A 22,930-nucleotide genomic window follows, 5' to 3' on the forward strand; every position below is an offset into this window, starting at 1 on the left:
GCAGTATAAATATTAAAGAGTGTTGATATAACTTAGCATAAAAAAAACTAAAATTGACATTAAAAAATTCGAAAAAATTTTTTTTTTAAAGGCACAAATACCTTTGCAAAACAAACTTTTTGTTATTTTTGTTTTTTTCTATCTAATTTTTATCAATTTAAACTGCGAACTTTTAAAATGGCATAAAATTTCTGCGGTGCATTTGGTACCAGTTTGCCACTGGTCTTTATGCGTTCCGCGGCTTCCTAAAATTTTCGTGCGCCATTTTTAAAATTAGTATTTTTAAATACAATAAATGTTTAAGTTTAAACAAAAAGTCAACATTAAAATCTGAAGGTTGGATTTTTTTATCTAAATTTTACTCTTTAAATAGATTAAATATTATAGGTTTAATCTGTATTTATTTAAGGGTCGATAAAATAAAAAAAAGTTAATTATGATTCATTTAATATTTTCGGTAAAAAAATTGAGTTTCGGTAAAAAAATTGAGTATAACTAGTAGCAAATTTGGGTTCAAAATTTTAATTTTACAAAGTTGGAAAAAATGATAACTATTCAATTAAGAAGATCTGTAATAAAACAGGGTATAAAGAGAAAAAAATGGTTTATTAAGAGATTTAAATAAAAACATTGCGATTTTTTATTATTTTTAAATTATTTGCATTTTACTTTTAACCTATAACTTATACGTGTAAATTTTAAAGCAAGGATTTAAAAAAATGTAACCTAACGTTTTTACGTGCTGTATTTTTACATGAATTTTCCATATATTGCTTTTTAAACAATACCTCTACGTTTTACAGTTAATTTAAATATCGAGCTTAATAACATACCATAAAAGTTATGATGAATTTTCGAAGATAATTTTTATATAAAGACTGCTATTGTTTTGTATTACAACTTCGTCTTTACCTTAACACAAAGATAGAAAAATCGTGATATTGTAATTCGTGTGCTTTGAGCATGTTTCTGGTTTATTTTAATGGAAAATTACATAAAACGTGTTTTGCTATATTTACATTTAGTTCTTTAATTATTCTCTGTATTACATTGACCTTTTTTTTAACGATTTCAAGCATTGAAATTGGCTAACATATGTAACATAAGAACTGTATACAAACAGTTTTAATAAAGATATGACGGTATATAAAGTGGGCAAATAATTTAAATTTTAGATTTTTGCAGACCGTTTCCAGATTTGCGCATAGCGAATTTGGGTTGGCAGTTAAAAGTACGGCTTTAAAATAACGTGTTCTGAATAAATTACTAAAATCTGAGCTGTCAAATTCTAGCGTAAAAATTTAATATATACGTAAACACCAAAATATTTTAAAATATCGTAAAAAAAAATGTTGTGTTTTATATTTGCGATAATAAAATTGTTTTGCAAAAATTGTTGATAAAATTCAGGGTGAATGCTTGAACAGTTGCGCAAAACATTATTTAGCAAAGTGTAATAATTAAATTATGTTTTTGTGTCGATTTTATAAAGTCGTCAGAATTCGCAGACGAAAAATCATTTCTTGGCGCGTTTTTGACCACCGAAGCGTCTTGTTGTTTTAGAATGATAAAAAACAACCTCAAATATTTCTAGCGAGCAAAAAAACGTGACCAGTCATAAAGCCCTGTGTTTACAGCAATAAAACATAATACTTTTGTTCTCGTGAGAATAGTGACAAGTTGTACGAGGAATTTAGACAAACATTGCTTTTTCTACTTCTCGGCTTTCTACGCCCTATATTACATTTCAACATCTAGTATAAATAACGTGACAGTTCAGGCAATAAGAAACTTAGTTGGGCAAGAACTCATCTCGAATAGGGACTCCCCCTCGCAAAACGTGTCCTGGGTTTAAACCTTGAAAACAGTCTAATTGGTTTACCCAGTATTGGGTAAGGCAAACCCTGGTCTTTAGCTCAATAATAGGTTTGAAGTCCGCCTTTGATTGATGGGCTATGTTGTCATGGTAACGATTTAACAGTCACGTTGTCATGCAATTTGAAGATGCAGATTTGCATACATTGTGTTGTATTATATTTAGGGCGGATTAGATAAGAGTAGAGTTATAAAAAGATGTTGTTTTTAAGTTAGGTATAGATCGACGCTCCTGTTCTAACGAAGCTACAGAAAACAAAGGGTCAAGGTTGGTTCACTTATTTTCATTCAAAAATTGTAACTTTTTGTACGTTGTCAAATTTCAAGTAAAAATTAATTTATTTAAACAAAGAGTTTAATTTAAAAAACAAATTTTAGATTTTTTGGAGAAGCAAACAAGTTTTTAAAGTAATTTTAAAAGAGTATTTTTAATATTTTTTAAAATTTTTCTATATTTAGAAAAATAACAACGCCCAATTTTAACACGTTGTTACTTCAGTAGATTTACCAAGCCTTGATGAGTCATCGATGTCACAATAACCTTTATGACGTCATAGGAATGAAGTCATCTGGTCGGCAACACACCGCTTGATGGAGGTAAAGTGCAGTTGTGTTATTTTCTGGACAGGTCACTACACCCTGTAAATTTTCGCCTAACTAGTTTCTATTAAGTTTAGTTTGATTTTTTGTAAACAAATATAGTTTTTTGGGGGCTTGGTTGAAAAAGTTGATCTTTAAGGGGTTAGGACAAGAATTTTAGGGCTATCACTCTCTTAAGTCGTTTAAGTCACCTTTTAGCGAAAAAATCTTAGGGGTAATGTAAGAGAAAGTTTTTTTTTTTTATCTTGTAAGTTAATATTGATGCAGCAAAGATGCAGTTTTAAAGATTATTTTAAGTTTGTTTTGATTCATGCAACTTAATAACTAATTTGTTTAATTTTTGTTTTGGTATTGAATTTATTTGTCGACTATTACTTTTAGTTTTTATTTTTGCTTGAAAATGTTAACTTCTGCAAAGGGAATTGATGTTAGCCTCTTGTACATTTTGTTCAGTTGATAAATTTGTTTTTGTTTTATTAGACCTATGTTTCAAGCATACTTATTAAACAATGTTTGTTAATATTATTTATTTCATCTTTTAAAAGTTCTTTTCAGAACATTTTTGAATTTTTTTTACACTCTTTTAAACATTTTTAAGTTTTTTAAATTTTTTACGCCGCTTCACAAAAAACATAACACATTCAATCTTGCTCTAATATTTATAATAAGGTTAAAAACATTTTAACATTGTATATTAACTGTTTGAAAACATTATTTTTACACCATTTTATTCTAAAACGCTGTCATTATATATTACTTAGGTTAAACACTTAGCCATTACGTGATAAAAATGGGACTTAATTGTTGGTTTGCTCAAATAAAAGTTCAATCAGAAGTTAACTAGTTCGTCCTTAGTAATTTTATCGTTCAATCACAATTATTCTAACACGTCACATATTAATTATACGTTTAATTAAAACCACGTAGAAGTTATATTGTAAGGTTAATGTATTTGTTGAAGTAGTATTTTAGATTAGACTAACGCGTCGTAGAAAATAATATTTTTATTGAAAGACTATAGTAAAATTTTAAAGCGTATAAAATAGTACAAGTAAGATTAAAAATTATGGTTGCTTTTTTGTTGAATTAGTAGTAAATTTTGTAAAAGTCGCGCAAAGAAAAAAATCTTAGATTTTATTTGAATTTAGCAAAAAAACTAATATAAAACTTTTAAAAATAATTTTGCAAAAAAATTTAAAATAAAAAGTTAGTTATTTATGTAGCGACAATTTTGGCGCCAAATTTGCAATTTTATTTAAAAATATTATTTTTGTTTTTTTAGCAAAATAAACATTTTCTTACAGACTTATAAACAAATCATCGTCTCGCATTTAAATTCGATTTCAAACAAAGTGTTTAATTAGTTTTACAATATGCAAAAATCGTAATTAAAATTTAATTAAACAAATGTATTCCAAAAGCGTTTTTTATAGTTTATATTATTCGTTTTGTTTTAAATTTAACAAAAAAACGGAAGTTAAATAAGTCATCAATCAATAAAGTCGTGCATTTTATTTTTCTTTTGTATTCAAATAAAGGAATTTCTTATTCGAAAAAACATGACAACTTATTTGGCTAATTTTGAAAACTCGATTCACGAAATAGGCAATAGTTGAAACATTTATTACATTAATGTTTTGTTACATAACTTCAGTAGTTAAAAAAAATATGTTGTTTCGTTTTAGTTTAGATAAGTTATTAATAAGAATTAAGTTTTTAGTTAAGTGGGATGTATTAAAATTAATTTTTTATTTTATAGCGTTACGTTTTATAATTTATTTAGTAAATTAACAGTTAATTTGTAGTTTAGTTCAATCAGTACTTTTGTTTTGCTTCTGTTTTGTTATTGTTTTTTGTTGTTGTAAGTCTAAAATTTTTTTGGTTATTGTTTTTTTTGTTGTTATTATCTTAATTGTTGTTTTTTTTAGCAATTCTACATTTTTTAATTTATTTTTTCGGAGATATTAGAAAAAAAAATTATTTTCGAAAAATTTTTCGGAAATAAAATGAGCATAATATTTTTTCGGAAAATAGAATAAGCATAATTCAATACAAAGTTGATATCAAAGCCGTTTTTCAGTTAAAAATATTTACTTTTTAGCTGATCCGCAAAACTCAATTATAAAAATTAATAAGCAAAAAAAAAGCCCGAAAAAATCACAGACCAAAAAACGTGAGCAACTCACACTAAAAAACATTTACTTTAAATCATCATTATTTAATTTCAATTATGACGTCACGGTGTGCTTTGTAGTTTCAAAGCCAAAACACGGGTTTTCGCGTATGTTCAAACATAATTGGGTCACGTTTTTATCGTAGATGCCTCGCCCGAATACGCACATTGTTAAATACACAAAACCAGTTTGTTTTCAAAGGTTGGTTGTTAACGTTTTTTTTTGTGTTTTTTTACGTAATTTGTTCCCGGTTCGGAAAATATTTTTCAGTTTAAAATGTTTAAAATTTTTTTTTTGCGACAACTTTTTTAAATATTATGTTTTCAAGCCATATCTGTATTTAAATAATAAATTTTAATATTGTGATAAAAAAATAAATGGTAAATAATATTCATCAATTTTTGTAATATTTAAATATTTAAATTTTTTTATCATTTTTAGTAAAAAAAAATTGTCATCCCCCTCAAAAAAAATTGCGACATTTTGTGCAATTTTTTATCGCAAATTTCCATAAAAGGTCAAAATTATAAACTCAAAAAAATTATATTAATGGGTTTATAAACGCTGTAAACGAATAACGTTTTAGGTTTTGAGATTTTCCAAAATTGAATATTTTTCCTTACTCTGTATTGGTCTTGCGTGCGAGTAAAATATAATTGTTATATACTGTCGAGGTGGTATCACTTATTAATATAATTACATTTGGTGAGGATACACGTTTTTGCTATACAACCCTCACGAATATTACCAAGAAATTTACAATTAAAATTTAAGGACGATATTTCTCTAAAGAAAATTTAAATATTTCGACAATAAAAATTTTGATAGGATATTAATATAAGTAAAAAGATTTAACCCACATGACTTTTTTGCATGAAAATCGTATTTTTTATACACGATTTGTAATATTCTGCATGATTATAAATTTTTTAAAATGGTAGCCTATAACGGATTTTAAATAAAAACGTTTATATAATGTCCCGTGCCTTAATAATTTTCTTTAGTTGTAAGTTAAACGTAGGCGACCATCCAGTAACAGTTTAATTTTTTTGTTTTTAAAATCTTGTCAGTTATTTATTTGTTTGATTGGTCAACATTTTAAAGCGATGTTTTTACAAAAAAACGCGCGCAAAGGTCGCTGCGATTTTATTTATTTTCCTACAAGCGTATGACGTCACAAGAAGAGGGTAATCTGTATTGTGATGCAATGTCTCGTGCGAAAATTACAGTCATCCAACAATTACGATTAGTTTTTCATAAACAATTCGTGTTGGGTAATTGTTCGAAATCTAGCCTTCGATGACTTGTCGCATATCTTAAAGGCACGTTTAAGAGGTAAACTAGTGATCGTGTAAATTTTTCACTCGTCTTACAAGGCCGACTCTGCGCGCGTGAGGTTTGGGTAAATAATGACTTTACATTGACATTGACTGCGATCACGATGTTAAAGTATTTATACAAATCCCGAGTCACGTTTTTTCGCCCAAGCGAATTAATTCGACGCACTAGTTCAGCTTCATCAAGAGCATACTTTGTATTGAACATTCCCTCGGGCGTTATGTCCTGACTTCTCTATATTTTAGCTTCAAGAGAGACATTAGTTGTCAGAGAGTCTTGATTAATAAGCACTGAAACTTCGTACAGTCGATTTTTTTCTAGAAAATAAGATTTTTGTTGTTTTTTTTAATTTTTTTGCACTCCATTTTAATATTATTATGTATGCTAGTTGATTTCACAGTAGTAAGTAAGTTTAGAATTATTCTAACCAGTAGAAATTTAAACTTTTTACAGAAATAAGCAAAATTATTATAAAAAAAGAATAAAAATTAGTTTTAATCAAATAAATAAAATATTTTTAAAGCATTGAAATTGGTTTGCAGTTTGAGAAATTAGTTTTAAAAATGTTTTTACCAAACATCAAATTAAAATTGTTTTATTGTTTGGATTTAACGGTAGATATAGCTCGCCGTTAGATAGCGCAGCGGGGCAATTAATTTATAAAATTTGTTGCCGTAATTTTATTTAATTATGTTAAATTAGTCAACTCACATTTAAACTTAAGTTTAGAATCAAAATTTGTCATGCAAGTTAAAATTGATTTGGATAATTATATTTTTTTTAAATTGACAAAAATAGCTAAGTACATTTAAATATGTATGATAAAATATGGGCGCATTGTCGCGGTTACCAAACAAGGATTTCAGGAAATAAATATGAATTTAATTTGATTTTCCTTTCATGTGTATGCATACATTATACAGAATGACGCATTAGCCTTATAAAATTCAGATTTATTTTTATTGTACTGACGCAAATATATAGTAAATGCAAATCAGTTATGTTACGTTGGTTTTGGACTTAGTGTTAAGACTACATTACCAGTTTAAAAAAACTAAATACAATAGTTAGGGTTTTCCAACTGAAGCGCGTAATTTTTTGCTCTAAAAATAACCACAAGAACTATGTAACACCATGTTCCGCTGAAAAATTAAAACAATACAAAGACAGGTTTAAAAATACGTATTTAATGTGTGAATTAATAAGGAACACGTAATTTGAATGACAGATTATGTAAGTGTTATTGAAAAAAGCGAAGGCCTTTCAGTGTAATTCGATGGTTCCCTTTTTTCTCTGTACTGAGCTTGTATGCAAATTTATCGGTGTCGCATTCGTGCCTTTAGTCTGTTGTTTTCTTACTGGTTTAAATTTCAACCAAACAAAAAATTATATGATTTATAGTGTTGTTGAATTTTATATTTTTTAATGTAGGGGTTACTTTGCTTTATGTTACGACAGGAATTTCTTATTCATAAAGCTATGACGTCATTCAAATTTAGGATAGGTCGTTGTTGTGTTTGGCTTCTTTAGTGTAGTTAAAATTTTGGTGTGCGGTTGTTGGCATAGGTTTTAGGTTAATAAAGATAAATTTTTATATGTTTTATTCATTTTTAACTATGTAGAATGTTGTTAGTTTTATGTTTTGTATATCAGAATATTAACTTGGCAGTCAGACAACAGTATTTTGCCTTAGAAAATGTCAAATGTAACTTAAGTCACTAGCTTCATTAAATTTTAAAATTATAGTCATCAAATTTATTCAGTCTGTCTGTTATTCTTACTATATTTAAATCAGTTCTTACTGTCTGTAGGTAAATTTACAATAATGTTAGTTGGAAAAAAAAAACTTGATACTGGTCTGTGGTTGTGTTTTCGATTTAAAACTGGTTTAAAATGTAATTGAGTCTGAGTAGTTCATTATATCATCTTATATGCACTGTTTATTCATACCCTTAGTAAACAGTTTAATGAAATCAATCTAATTTGCATATTAACTCGAATGGTATTAATCGAATCGATTTGTTGTTCTTTGCCTTTTTTGTAAGTTCTCGCTAAGCTAAAAACTCAAATTTAAATGGAACTTCATAGTAGTTTGGTGGTCAGTGTGTTAACAAAGAGTTATTTGATTAATTGAATTTTAAAATTTTTTGTCGTAAAAATTTTAACTTTTATTTTTCTTTATTATTTTAGAAATGTAATAAAAACCTAACTATTTTGTTTAATGGGTATTGTTAATTCTGCTAACCCCTAAAACAATGGATAATATAAATATGGTAATAAGTAATGTTGACAACAGTAATCGAGAATTGACAAGCACGACGAATCTAACCTCAGACCCATTGGATAGTTCGACCTTTTCTTCTGATGATAGAAAATCGAATACATCTCAGCACAACGCTGATAGCGGCTACTACAGTTCTGGGAATATTGAATGTTCAACAGGGTCCGAGATGAAAATGCAATCTGAAAAACTAAGCCAAGGTCGTGATAACAATTGTATTGTGTGTACAGCTAACGGGCCTTACCAGTTTTCTACAAGTTTATACACAAATAATAATAATCTTTCAACCAACGTTACCTCGGCGATCAATGGGCAAAAATTTTCCAGCCAAAAACAATCAGATAGTTTTAACAAAAATAACAATGTTTATATTTCAAAAATTCCAATTGCAATAACAGAAACAATCGCAATAAACAATACAACAAACTCAGAAAATATTTTATATCAGAAACCTACGAGCGAAATAGAGTCAAATGGAATTCATAAAAATAATTCTTTAAATCAAAAGACTGAAAATGAAACCGATCTAGCGATGAAAATTGAGTTTTGTTTAAAATTTGGATACACTATTAACCAGGTTTGTAAATTTTACTAAAAACTATATTTTGTAATATTTAAAAATAAGGCTTTTTTAAAGCTTAGTGATTATTAATTTTAATTGGCGAAATTTTATTTTTTGTTAGGTACGCTCTGCGATTTCCAAGTTGAATTGCACAGCTACAAAAAACGACATTATTACCGAATTATTTAAATGTTCAAGTTTACAAAGTGGAATAATAAATAAACAACATCTACCAGTGTCAAATAATAATGTAATTCAATCGGAAAACAGAAATTTAATCTTGAAAGAAAAAGTATGTTGGGAAAAACTATGTTACAAAATAAACATTTGTTTTGTTGTGTTTTTAGTTCTGCTAATTTAAATGTAAATTTGGTTTGTATTTGTTTTATGAACAGGGTGCTTTTGTTGTTGTAACTTGATACTATTTACTAGGCTTTGATTGTTTGAATTTTAAGTAATTGAAAAGGTTTCTATATTTGAGTTCCTTAAAATGACAAAAAAATAACTAAATATATAAGCAATAGCTCTATTATTTTACTTTAATTATTTTTTTTTAATTTGTGTTTATTTTGCAGAACCTTGAAAAATATTCCTCTTCCGGAAAGACCAATAGAGGTCTTGAATCTTCTGAAATTGAGAGAGGAAATCCAAGGTTGGTAGCAAGAGGACCTTCCACTTTTGAGAACGAGACGAAAGAGAAAAAAGAAATGGAAGATGATAGCGAAAATTTAAGACCAGTTGTTATAGATGGTAGCAATGTTGCGATGAGGTAATTTTTAAAATAAAAATTTTTGTGTCAAATAAAGTTTATTGTTTTAAAAAATATTGAAAGTTTTTAAAAAAATTGTGTAGGTAATGTTACTTTTTAAATATTAAAAAAAATATTATTGGTTTTTTGTTTGAAATTTTTACGCTGTTTTGCATTTGAAAGTTATTTTTAGAACAGTAAAAAATTTCAGTTGTGTTAAGAACAAACACCATTTGCTGTAGCCTTGCAACTAAAAGGCTTTACTCAATGAACTGTAAAAAATAAAAACTTGCAAAGTGCTTTTTAAGACCAAACTTTTAAATGCAAAACGAAGTTAATTTAAACAAATTTTTTTCAATATTTAAATAAAATAAAATTTAAATAATTAGAGTTATATGCAAATTTTAACTAAATTTCTTTTATTTTGTAGTCATGGTAACAAGCAATATTTTTCGTGCAAAGGGATAAAGATTGCGGTCGATTATTTTAGACAAAGAAATCATCGGGACATCACCGTTTTTATCCCCAAATATCGTAAAGAGTCCCCCAGACCCGATGCCCCTATAAAAGGTAAATTTTAAGATTTTGTGTAAAAAAGTATTTTTCTTCAATTTATAAAAATAATATTGAACTAGTTTCAGAAAAAGTTCATAAAAACTCAATTTTAATTTGGGCGTAATTTTTTTATTTTTTTTAATTGGGTTTTTTATTTTTCAAAGCCTCTTTTTTAGTTGGTACTGCTTACTTATTTTTTATGGTTTGGGTTTTTTTACACACTTCGCAAGGTTTCAGTTATTTGTAAAAATTTTTTAAAGGTCAATATCTGCTTTCTGGCAATTTCGTATTTGTTAGTGTTGTGTGGTTATCTAACATTGAAAACCTAACGCTATAAATATTGTTTACCATGTTTTTTATTAAAATAAAAAAATTAGTCATTGAATGTAAACTTCTAGAAAAAAATAAAGGCTGGGTTGTTTATAAAACAAGTTTTTCTTAACCAAGATTTATAAAAATAAACTTATTTAAATAACCAACAGTTAAACCCAAACCTAAGGCAATGTCATAAAAAATCTCTGTGTATATAATTACAAAATTTGACTCAGATTTGAAAATCACCAAAAATATTAATAATTTATGTAAATATTTTCCTACATGTTTGGTTTATTAGCATATATATTTAAATGCAAATTAGGTTTCCTTATTACCCTAGAACAATATTTCAACCTAGACTTGTTTAAATAGATAGGCTAATTTAAAACCTTCTCTTTTTTTGAAAAATTTATTAACCTAAAATCAATAAATTGTATCTTTTTAAAACATACAAAAAAATGATAGTTTTGTAATGAATATTTAAACAAATTAAAAATTTTTTTTAATTTTTTGGTTGAAATTTTTTTTTATGATTTTTTAGATCGTGAAATATTGGAGGTCCTTGAACAAGAACGAATCTTAGTTTACACTCCTTCGAGATGTATCAACGGGAAGAGAGTAACTTGTTACGATGATCGTTTCATCCTTCGGTTAGCTGAAGAAACCGAAGGAGTCATTGTGAGCAATGACAATTTTCGAGATCTCCAAAGCGAAAAACCTCAGTGGAAAGAATTAATCGAGAAACGATTGCTCATGTACTCGTTCGTTAACGACAGGTAGATTTAATTTTTATTTTAAAATTTATTTCTAAAAAAAATGTTTTTTGTTTTTTTTTAAATCGAAAATTAATTAAAAAATTCTGGATAATAGGTTTTCATCATTTAAAAAGCCTTTTTTTGAATAGGGAAAAATAACCAGCTTTTGGTTGACTTCTTGCTATGTTTATGTTAAACTCATGTAACCATTAAGTTAACAGTGTTCATTTATAAACATGAAGTATTGAGAAAAAAATTTGACACAATTTTTTGTTTATAATAAATTATTTTGTGTAACGTTTTCGTATTGAGAAATAAAAAACTGCTACAAGTTATTTTTGTTTATAGTATACTAAACTTTATACAAGTAGTAAGTAATCCAACTTGATTTTTTTCAGGTTCATGCCACCGGATGACCCACTAGGTAGAAATGGGCCGAGTATTGATAATTTCTTAAGGAAAAGACCAGAATGCGAAGAACAAAGCAAACCACAATGTCCTTACGGTAAATTCCAAAATTTTAATATTATTTTAGGAAATTTTTTTGGTTAAAAATATGTTTTCTAATTTTTAGTTATTCTAGCATTTTTTAAGGTTTAATTTTTTATGGTAGTATATATAAAAAAAACTAAATTATAATTTGCCATAATAAATGATTTATGATTAATTATAAAGCCTTCCTATTACCAAAGTATAGATTGCCAGGGTATTTTTGTGAACTGAAATCATGACACTAATAAAAACTTTAAAGCAATTTTTCAGGATATTTCATTGATGTGATATATTAAATTTTTATAACAAAAGAGTATTATAATGTTAATGTTACTAAGTCAATATTAGACCTAAACTGTACAAACATTCCATTTTATAAGAGTTTAGTTTTTATTTAGGTGTTTTATTCAAACAAAAATAATATTTGTACTTGATTTTTTACTGCCTAAATTTTTTGTAGTTAAATTTTTTTTAAAGTGATTTTGAAATTAGGCTCGAAATACCAAGGTCTTAAAAGTTCAATATTTGCGTAGGTTTGTTAGTCCTACTAATTCCAATTTAAACTTAAATAATGTGTAGTTACTAAATATTGATATAAAACAAATATTTTTTAAGGAAATAATTTATTTGCTTGGCAAATATTAAAAATCAGTATCGTTTGTGGTTAGTAAAATTGTATGTAAATTTTTTTCCTGTTTTTTTTTAACCATTGAAAATTGTAGTATGCAAATTTAATGGTTGTTAAGAATTTTCCGTTTTGGTCGTTATTGATTGTTTTGTATTTAAATTATATAGCGGTTTGGTGAATAAATGACTTTTTTATACGTTTTTTATTCAATTTTTATGGAAATTTTTACATTCTCCGAACAAAAAATTTTTTACATTTTTTTTTGCCTTTTTACAATTTTTAAATGTGTTTTTGATTTTTTTAATAGGTAAAAAATGCACGTACGGGAAGAAATGCAAATATTTCCACCCCGAATGTTCCTTTTCCCAAAAATCGGTCACCGAGCGCCTTAAAGAAAACAACGAAAAGCGATTCAATAAAACTTCAAGCGATGCCGAACAGTTGGCAGCTGAATTAATGAAAAGACCACCACAAAAGACAACTCAAAACTCTCATAAAGATGTACGCCCACAAACCCAAGCAATTAAGCAGGTATTGTTTCCAGAAACGCGATACTAAAACTATTTTTAGATAACCATTCAGTGTTTGTTTAGTAACTTGTTCTATGTATGAAATATTCTTGTATGGTAATTCTGACATTTCATAATTTTAGTGAGGTTTATTTTTTAAAGGTTCACATGAAAACTTTAAAACTTTATTTTTTTTATATATTTTTTTAAAAATATTTTGACAACATTTTTTTCTTTATCAATTTTAGGATATTCTAATGCACCAACCCAATATACCAGAACACCAACAACCCCAACCAGACTCGAACCAGCATTTGAAAAACCGTTCACTAAACAATCAGATGCAGACTGGTTCGTATGGTTCCTGCTCGAACCATTCACAACCACATTTAATGGAGCAACCAAATTACCAAACACTGCCTCCTTGTGACGACTTAAATGAGGATCTGCGACAATTGTCGTTAAGCAACTCGTCGATGCAACTCAATCAACTGCAACAACAACAACAACATCGATTTGCAACATGTCAACAACAACAAATTCCCCAAGTGTATATTTACCCTGATGGGGGTCCCCCTGCATTTCATAAAAACACCCCCCAAACTGTTCGTAGTCATAGCAACATGGGGCAACTTCAGCCTCGTGCTCACCCCCTCCCATACCAACACAGCTCACCCCCTAACTTTCAAATGCAAGAAAGGGGGCCTCCTAACAACTCAGCCCAACAACAAACCTTTCCAAATATCCAATCTTATCCTCATTACAACTTGTCCCCAAACCCAGTATATCACCAAATGTACCCTGATATGGGGTACCAACAGCAACCCATGCAGCAAATTATCTATAACCCATATCCAATGGCAAGACATAATTCACCCATGCATACCCTGGTTCAACCCAACCCAATGTATTCATCGAATTCTCATCGTTCCGAGTCTTCTTTGTCACACAGTTACCCCTTTGTTCCATCTGAAGACAGGGTTCATGTTAACCTAGTGAACCCAGGGAGTAACCACAGCTCCCCTAACCCCGACGATCCGAAAACATACCCCCCAAGTACATCGCGGAGGGTGTATTCATCACCCAATCATCCCCAACCCCCTGTTGTCCATTCGGTAATGAGACCCCACACTCACACCCCTCAAATGGAGCCCCACCCAAGACAAACCCAAAATCACCCCCTAAATAGCCCCTCAAACCCCCGACATAACTTATACAAGAACCTTTGTGGTTTGTTTCCAAGGTCAACTGTCGAAAATATCATGATTAGTAAACCGAATGAAGGCGACCCGAGAGTTCTTATTAAACTGTGTTTGGACCAATAAGAAAAGTTGAATCCAGTTCGTTCTAAATGGGACAAAAATATTAAGAAAACGTGAAACTTATTCATAGCTGAAAGATCGTTTGATAATATTTTCGATTTTCTGTCGGATAATTCTGAAGTTCGGAATTTCTTTTAATATGTTGGTAGCCGAAATCATTCGTCACGAAAAATTCTCTTTGAATTGCCACGGGCGTTTTTGTACAGGTTAAGTCACGCACGACCCATTAATGTGACGCGATTTCAGCCGTGATTAAAAACGAAATTATCAATTTTTCTTTCGAGCTATGGTATGCGTGACCTTACAGAACACTTTCTTCTAGGAAAAAACTATTACAAAGAACTGATTCTTAAAATTGAAAATCGGTTTTCACAAATTCGAATTTTTGCTGTCTAATAAAGTTAGAAATTTAATTTTGGATTTAAAAAGAACAAAAAACTGTTAAAACTGTCACGAAAATGGATCACGCGACAGTTTGGCATATCATTAAAACCGGGTTTGGGAAATTAAAGTAAATTGTTTTAACGCAATTTTAGCATGCTTGTCATGCTATTTTTAAAACGTGTTAATTCAGTTGGTTTCACGCAAAAAATCCGGGTTTTAAAGCCACTTTTCAATGCGATTTTCCTTTATTTGTTGATAAAATAGAACCTGAGCTATAAGAGATGTCCCGAATTATTCTAAATTCGAGAAAAATGCGAAAATCCTTCGAATTTTGAAAAAAAATAACTTTTCTGTCCGCCTGTTTATTGATTCGACATTTTCTGACGTCACGGAGTTGTCCGTGCGTGACCTCGCATTAAGCAAGAGAGAGGGTTGTTTTTTTGTTGAGGTTTTTGACGGGGTGTTTTTAAACCGAATTCGAGGGAATCAGCTTCGCGCTATTACTTTGAATTTGTTGTTCAACTTAACCTTCAGAAACAAACATCAGTTTAATATTCCTCTTAATCGGAAAGATAAAGTAACTAGAAGTTGAACAACAAAATTGAAAAACAAAAAATCCCCTTTTTCTTTTTTGTTATGGGTATTGATTACAACTTAAAGTTTCTAAATATGCATTTTTTTTTACACTTGAACTTTTAAAAGTGTGCAAAATTCTGTATAGTAACAACATCTAGTAGTTACTATTTCTATTTTACCTTTCCGTTTTAATAAGTTTTCAAATGGCAATTACTTTTTTGTGCCCTAAATAATCGTTGCTGGTGTTGCGGCAATCTCTTTGTACATTGGTTTTGTCAATGTCGTTTAATGTAAATAATCGTGCTCATATTTTTGACTGTGTTTTTATTTATTTTTGTCTTTTTTCGGTGCGATATATTCAAAGAGGCACCTTTGTGTCTGACGTCATACTATTATGACGTATTTCCAACGCGAGGTTTACGCTCATGACGTCATAATTTACGTTGTTAAAAATCATACTATCTATATTTTTTGTTGTTATTTTGGAATTTTAACCTCGCTTTGAATATTTTTGTTATTGCATTTTTTGGATTTTTCTTAATCAGTATTTTTGTCAATTCCTATTTTTCGTTCTCTTTGCCTCTATTTACAAAATAAAAAAATAATTTAAAACAATTTGGTTGTTTTTAAAAGGTTAATAACCATTCACAGAATAAATTTGACTTATTTATAGGTTTTAAAAACTAGTTTTGGTTTCTTTTTTTTTTGAAAAAGTTCAGATCAAAGACCATTTTGGCTTTAAAATTACTTTTAATTTCACTTTAAATGGCCCAATCTAGTTAATTAACGCTTCAATAATTACACAGAGTACATCTAATTACTACAAAATCCAGTCGCAAAAAAACACCAAACCAATATAACAACTTCAGTATTAACAAATACGATTTCGATTCAAAAACAATCACAATTGTCAGGCTAATTATGACGTATTCGATTTTAATAAGCTGGGAAAATTTGAATTGCGAAGTCGCGATTCTGCTTTCAAGTCAGCGCCTTTAGTAAATTAAATTTTAATATTAAAAGTCAACATAAATCCTAATAAAATAAACAGTTTCTAGTTGCGTTTTTCTAATTAGTTTCCTGATAAATATGTACCGCATAAGTGACGTCATAATGTAAATAACGTACGTGTAATAAATATCACAGTAGTTTTCGTTTAATATAGACAAGTCATTAACCCGACAATTTTGAATATGTATTTTGATTTACATAATTTTATTGAATTTTTGTTTAATTTAAATATAGTTTCCTGTTTTTAAATTTGGTTGCATACAGTAGTTTAATAATACCGGTATCAAACCGCTGACTGGTTCTCTATATTTAAACAAGATGGTTTGAAAGCAATCGGCTTTTATTTTTTAAATAAAATTAAAAATTTAATATCGTTTTTAAATATTAAATTTTTATTGATCAAATAATAAATTTTTATATATTTAAATAACTACAATTTTTTTTAAATTACTAAAAATATTAAATTTATTTTTATGCTTATTTGTTAATTTTTATATTCTTACATATTTCATAAACTTATTACATTTAAGTATAGACGTGCTTATAATTATTGGGGAAATTTTGATTCGTTATTTTTCTGACGTCACTTCAAATTTAGTCACAATTGAAAAAAGGGAAAACGTGATATTAGCAATTAAATCGTGTTTTTAGTTTTTCTTAAACAGGTGTTTTATTGAAATAAACTCACACCTAGAATTCGTAATATGACGTCATTTTTGTTAGTCACGTGCTTTTGTATAACGCGAAAAGTTGACTCACAAGAACTACTTGCTTTTGTTATGGAGTGTTTCACCAAAATTTCGAAATTTTTATTAAATTTGTAAATTTTCGTTTTTTTTGTTGTGAAATGTTTAAAAATGGCAAGTATAGGCTTTATGGTATAATGAATACATGCTTTTTTGGTGCTTTTTCTGCAAAAAATATGCTTAAGTTTGGATGGCAATATTGTAAAAAGAACTACTTTACTAAACTAATGTTTCATTTAAATAATTGCCATTCAAAAATTTTAATTGTTTTTCCGTGTCAAGTTTCAGAAATTTTTTTAAAGGATTTTGATTCGGAAATTTTGCAAAAGTGGGCGTAAAAATAAAATGCAATTCTTATTGGGTTGTCTGGCGTAGCGTAAAGACCAACAATTTGGTAATTCCGAGATTTTGAAATTCGAATTCTTTTCGATGCAAACGTTTTACGGAAAGTTGTAAAATTGTAAAAAAAATACCCCAAATTTAAAAATTTAAATTATTTTCAACAAAAAATGTTAAAAAATAGCCTACAATATTAAAAAATTTTTAAATTAATTAACATAATATAATTTTAAACCGTTTGGCGGCTCGTTAAACAAAAGTTTAGCTTTCTACAGTTTAAATGGTAAAAAAGACAAAGAACTTTAAATATATATGCTAATAGGAAAAACCCGGTTTGTAATACAAACAATTTTATTGTGCTTAATTTCTTTTGTTAAACTTAACTGAATTATGATTTTTTTTCGGGTAGGGTTTTGAAATTAATTTAAAAATCTTGTCCTTAGTTTTTTTTGTTATATAATAATTAAAATTTAAAGTCTATTTTTGGAATCAAGTTTTTGCATAAATGGCTTATTTTTTTTTTATTAATAAACTTGTTATAATTTGCTTAGTCATAATATGCGCAAGTTCTTACGTCACTTGAACAAAACTGCTGGCCTATGCAAAATTTTGTAAAAGATAATGGTTTAAATACAAATATTCAAAATTGGTAAATGTTAATTTTTTATACTAAGCACTTGAGCAATCTGTATCAATATTTATTTCCAACCACTTAATAATCATTAAGGGCTCCTTTAACAGTTTTACATTCATCATTTTATCACTATTTTAACTATAACACCTACAAAATTACGGAGAAGTGATTATCCTACTAGAAAGGCAAACGGAATAGATATTTACATGCAAATTAATAATCGTAAATGCAAATTTGCACATTTTAATATTATTTTTTGTCTTATTATTCAACATAATGTAATAAAAATGCATTCAATTTTTAACCGCATGTATTCAACGAATATGATTTATTGTTTGCATACATTATCGATGTATTTAATACTAGGGGTTGCTTGAACAGCATGAACGATATATTTACAAATGCAGCGTTTATTAAGTCACAATAACGACATTATTGTTGTAATACAAACATTCATATATTACTCAATACCTATATTCGCAAGAACTGTATTTACATACTATTAAAATCTTATTTATTTAACCGTAAAAGTTGTAAACTGCAATAAATTTATTATGTGAATATTTTAAAGTTAACATCTGTTAAGGTATGGAAATATCCAGAATTAACTTTCCAAGCTTTTTATTATCAGCCAAACTTAGCCATAATAGGGTATCTAGTTTTATTTGATTGGTGTTAATATATATGTACGCTAAGTTTGTGCTACAATTGGTATAATACACAAATGAGCAAGCTCTTGAACTTTTACGAGTTTTTCTATTACTTTACACGCGTTCTTTCATTTTAAAAATGAACTCAATTGCATCATCTAGCGGTTAAAAATGTGCTGGATTAGATAAGATTTCAAAAAAACTTCAACTTTTTTTCACCCTTAAACCCTCGTTGTATTCATATTACACTTTTTGTCTTGTTTGTTTTCGGTTCTAAGTTTTTCGTGGTAGTTTTATGCTCTAACACGAAAGTCGTGCCGGAATGCATCGCGGCGAAAGCGTCGTGACTTGATTCACAATAAACGCCATTGTGACGTCATAAACACTTGACAATCGACTCGGAAAAGAGTCGTTTTTCAGCGTAATCGGGCGATAATTTTTTGTTTTGCTTAAAATTGAATGTCGCCATGTTTTTTTGGGAATATAAACAAGATTACAAAACCGGAAAATTGCTGAAATTTTTGATGAAATTTTTATTAGGAAGATAAAATCAGAATCTTGATTTTTGAACACGTTTAATTTCCGAAAAATTAAAAAAAATTTAAAAAAAAAATTTCAAGTCATTAAATAATTTTTTTTTTAAATTTTTTTTATACATAATTAAGGTTTAATTATATTTTATTTAAGTTAACACGCCAGTTTAATAATTTTTTTCGTTTTATGATGACGCTTTATTTTTAAAAATAAATCTTTTAAAATTTTTTAACCAAATATAGAAATTAATTTTAATAATTAAAAATATTTTAAACTTTGAACTTTATCGATTATTAATTTAATAACTTGTATTTAAATTTAAATGATAATTATATCAAAAATAGAATTAAAATTTTATTTCGCTAAATTTGAAGACACGACATTATAAACATATGGAAATTTTGTCGTATTATTTAAATTCATTTTTGGAATATTCAGCGGGTAGCCAACCTTTTTATTAACATACTTTTCATTGGGAGAATTTAATTTTAATAAGATTAAAAGTGTTTAATGTAGCTTAAGTATAATGTATCTTTTTTATGTTTATTAAACTTATATAAGAATATTTATTTTTGGTTATTAGCAATTTTTTTTGCGCCATTTTTTTACAAAGTTACTAAAGTTCAAAAAAAACATTTTAAGTCATTTTTTGTTACTTTTAAATTACGTTATATACTTTAAAAGAGTTTTTTTCTATTACAAAAAATTGTTTTTTAATAAGTAAATGCTAAAAATTGCGTCAAAATATTAGTTTAACTTAACAAAAAAAAATAAAAATAAATATTGAAATTGTTTTTTTTTACCTATTAATTTAATTTATTATCAATTTATTTAATAGGTTTAAAAATATTAATAAAATTTTATTGTAAATTTATTTTTTTTAAATGTTTAATTTATTTATCGCAAAAATTTCACATTATCTTTAATACTTTAAATCCCTACAAATTTGTAAAATTTTTTTCTTAAAATTAAAAGAAAAAGTGGTTTTCTTTTTCCTGAAAACGGGATCCGCCCATTGTTGTATAGCTTAAGGCTCCTATGTTAACTTGACAATCAAAATATCACATTTGTTTTGTAGATTAACTTCTGTTTTGGTTTTGATCGTCAATTAATCACTAACCAGTTGAAAAAGATTAATTTTCGGTAAAACCAGTTTAAAAAATGTCGCTAAATTTTTGCGAAAATTTTTTTAAAATGAATGACAATTTTTTTCTTAAATATTTGACAATAAAATTTTGTTTTTTGATAAAATACATTTTCTATCACGACTTTAGTTTTAAAACGTGTCAAAATTTTCTTATTTTTATATTTTGTCTGTTATATATTGCGTAATTTCGGGGTTGGATTTTCATGTTATTATTATTCGTGATTGTTTATTGACTCTTTAATAAAATGTCACTGACCTTTCAATTTGCAGACCAATCGTTTTATTCGTTAAAGGTTAATAGAGTTCATTAAGGGAAATGGTTTGATATTTTAATTTTTTAATTGATTTTGCGTTTTCATAAAATGTTGTTTAAATTTTGTAATTTTTTTTACAAAACTTTTTTTAAATAATAAAATGTGATTTTTTAGATTAACTACTCATAGATCCGCTAACTTATACGTCGTTGTCTTAAGCACATCAATTTTAAAGAAACCGCTAGATGATGCTAGTGAGTAAAGTAAATAAAAAATTATTTGTTACTTAAAAAGTGTCGACTTATTAAAAAATAAATTTTAATTATAAAAATTAATCTTAACATTAAATAATATATTTTGTTTGCAAAACCATAATTCCAAAACTAAACATTCAAAATATTTTTATTATTTCAATAATAAAATAAGAACCACATAATAATTCTTATATTTAATACCAAATAAACCAATAAATAAACACTTGAGAATTGAATAAAATAAAGTTAAAACATTTCAGTTGGGCAAATTTATTTATTCAACAGTTTACAGTTTCAGACCAAAGTAAGAATATGTTTTTATTGAATTGAAACAGACAGTGAAGCGGTGTGGCTACAACGGATTTTGTTACCGAAATACGAAACGCTGAGATGGCTGTCGTTATTTAAAAAAGGGGTAAAGGCAATTAAGTAGTTTTAACAAAAATTTACCAAGACGTTTATTGAGAATTGTGTTTAGGGTTTATAAAACAGGTTTATTAGAAAAAAAAAAATAAAACGGAGAAAAAATAAAATTAAAATTCTATTTAAGAAAATAGTTAGAGTTTCTTAGTGTAAAAATTATTTTTTTATGTAGATTTTTTTTATAAGTTTTTTAATAGTATATATTCGACCACCAAAAAAATAGGCGAACTATATTAAGTATTAGAGCGTTTTTATTACGGAAATACAATTATATCGTATTTATTTAAAATAAACAAACACCTTGTCGTTTGAAGACTTTTATGTCGCTGTAGCGGTAAACAAAATTGCTTCAAATTTTGACTCGGACTGCCTCCAGCTATTACTTATATGAATAACCAACAACTTTAACTAAAATTGTCCGAATTCGATTTTGTAATTTTGTTATTTTAGTTTAAAATAACAATTTGAGGCCCAACAATAAAGTGTATAGCGATAACGCTTATGTCAAACCTCAATTTTTTTGAGAATAAATTTGAAATTCGAATTTGGATTAAAAATAGTGTTAAAAGATCGTCCACGAAAAGGTGCTCGTTATATCTAGGTTTCAACTTTAAAATAGATCTAATTTGTATTAAGATAAAATCCAAACAAAGATTAGAATTGTGCGAACAATGATATCAATTAGTTCAACGGCCTATTAGCAACGACAGCGCGAACTTTTGAACACAATTTGTTATTTTTCTCGCTTTAAGAAAGAACGCTGCTAATTAAGTCTACTGCGAGAAAACAAAACAATAATTCAACTCAGTCTAAAGTAACGGCAAAGGCTTGAACTTCTTTTATTGTGGCCAGTTGAATTGAAAAAGTTTATTTTTATAAGCAGATAGTTTATTTACGAAGCTCAAGTTGATATTGATTTAATATGAATAGATAACTGTACAGTAAAAGGAGTTAATATTAAAAGATAGCTTAGTATACAAGTAATGTATTAAACGTAATCAATATAACTTGTTATATCCAATACCACATGTAAATAAATAGAAGATATGTTGTTAAGTGTGTATAGGTGTAGTTAGTAGACCTATATGATTAGGCTGTTACGTAATATTAAATGTAGGTGTGTTGTTGTAACGTTAATAGATGTACATATATAAATATGAGATTAATTCTTTAAATATAGATTTATATTAAAATGTTGTATATTACAGTGACCAAAAAATTTAACGTTTTTACCAAAAACTATTAAATAGTCAAATTAGGGTGAATATAATAAGTAATAATTTAATTAATTAAATTTTTAAGCTACTTACATATTGCATGTGCTTTGTATTACAAATCGTGTTTAAATTCAAAACCAAATGGAATCGAATTTAACTCAATCTTCTAATTTAATCGCTTTTCATAATTCTAATCTGACTGATCTTTTGCGCTGGGAAATAGATATTCGCTTTCCGGCATTTTGTAATCTCGTAAATTTGGAATTAGGAATATGGTAAAGGGATTTGAAGGATAGAAAGTCTAAGCAGAGTGAACGTCTTTTTGGAAAATAGTAGATAGTAGTCAAAGCATATTATTTATTATGCAGACTTTAGTGTCAAAATAGCGTTAACGACATTATTCGTAAAAAGCATTTAGAATTTTAATGTTACATTTTTGACAAATTATTAATATTTGTTGTTAAAAAATTATATTCTTGTTAAAAAGAAAAAAACGCATTTTTAATATTTAATTAAGCTACTGCTGTTTTTATTTATATTTTAACTTTAATAATATCCTATTTAAAACGTTTAAATTATTTTATTTTGATATATATCTATAGAAATT

At 27.4% G+C, this 22,930-nt stretch overlaps 1 protein-coding gene across 3 annotated transcripts; it reads left to right on the top strand.

Annotated features, from left to right (window-relative positions):
• The first annotated feature begins 1,710 nt into the window (after nucleotides 1-1,710).
• LOC145753480 (uncharacterized) lies at nucleotides 1,711-15,721 on the top strand. 3 transcript variants are annotated; one of them, XM_082569893.1, is made up of 10 exons: nucleotides 1,711-2,143; nucleotides 2,335-2,472; nucleotides 8,284-8,845; nucleotides 8,952-9,122; nucleotides 9,406-9,599; nucleotides 10,009-10,148; nucleotides 10,990-11,224; nucleotides 11,602-11,708; nucleotides 12,631-12,854; nucleotides 13,081-15,721. In XM_082569893.1, the coding sequence occupies exons 3-10, from the start codon at nucleotides 8,438-8,440 to the stop codon at nucleotides 14,155-14,157; spliced, it is 2,556 nt and encodes an 851-aa protein (XP_082426019.1). In that variant the 5' UTR covers nucleotides 1,711-2,143; nucleotides 2,335-2,472; nucleotides 8,284-8,437; the 3' UTR covers nucleotides 14,158-15,721. The 3 variants fall into 3 exon arrangements, with proteins under 3 accessions (XP_082426019.1, XP_082426026.1, XP_082426017.1); XM_082569900.1 differs by having other exon boundaries at nucleotides 2,375-2,472; XM_082569891.1 differs by lacking the exons at nucleotides 1,711-2,143; nucleotides 2,335-2,472 and having other exon boundaries at nucleotides 6,552-8,845.
• The last annotated feature ends 7,209 nt before the right edge of the window (nucleotides 15,722-22,930 follow it).

Source organism: Corella eumyota, chromosome 1 (assembly GCF_963082875.1).
Source record: "Corella eumyota chromosome 1, kaCorEumy4.1, whole genome shotgun sequence".
Classification (NCBI taxonomy): domain Eukaryota; kingdom Metazoa; phylum Chordata; class Ascidiacea; order Phlebobranchia; family Corellidae; genus Corella; species Corella eumyota.

Coding starts and splice junctions, on each gene's coding strand:
- LOC145753480 (XM_082569891.1), top strand. CDS start 8,243: ATGGATAATATAAATATGGTAATAAGTAATGTTGACAACAGTAATCGA. Junction 9,600..10,008: donor GGTAGCAATGTTGCGATGAG/GTAATTTTTAAA, acceptor TTTATTTTGTAG/TCATGGTAACAAGCAATATT. Junction 12,855..13,080: donor AAACCCAAGCAATTAAGCAG/GTATTGTTTCCA, acceptor TATCAATTTTAG/GATATTCTAATGCACCAACC.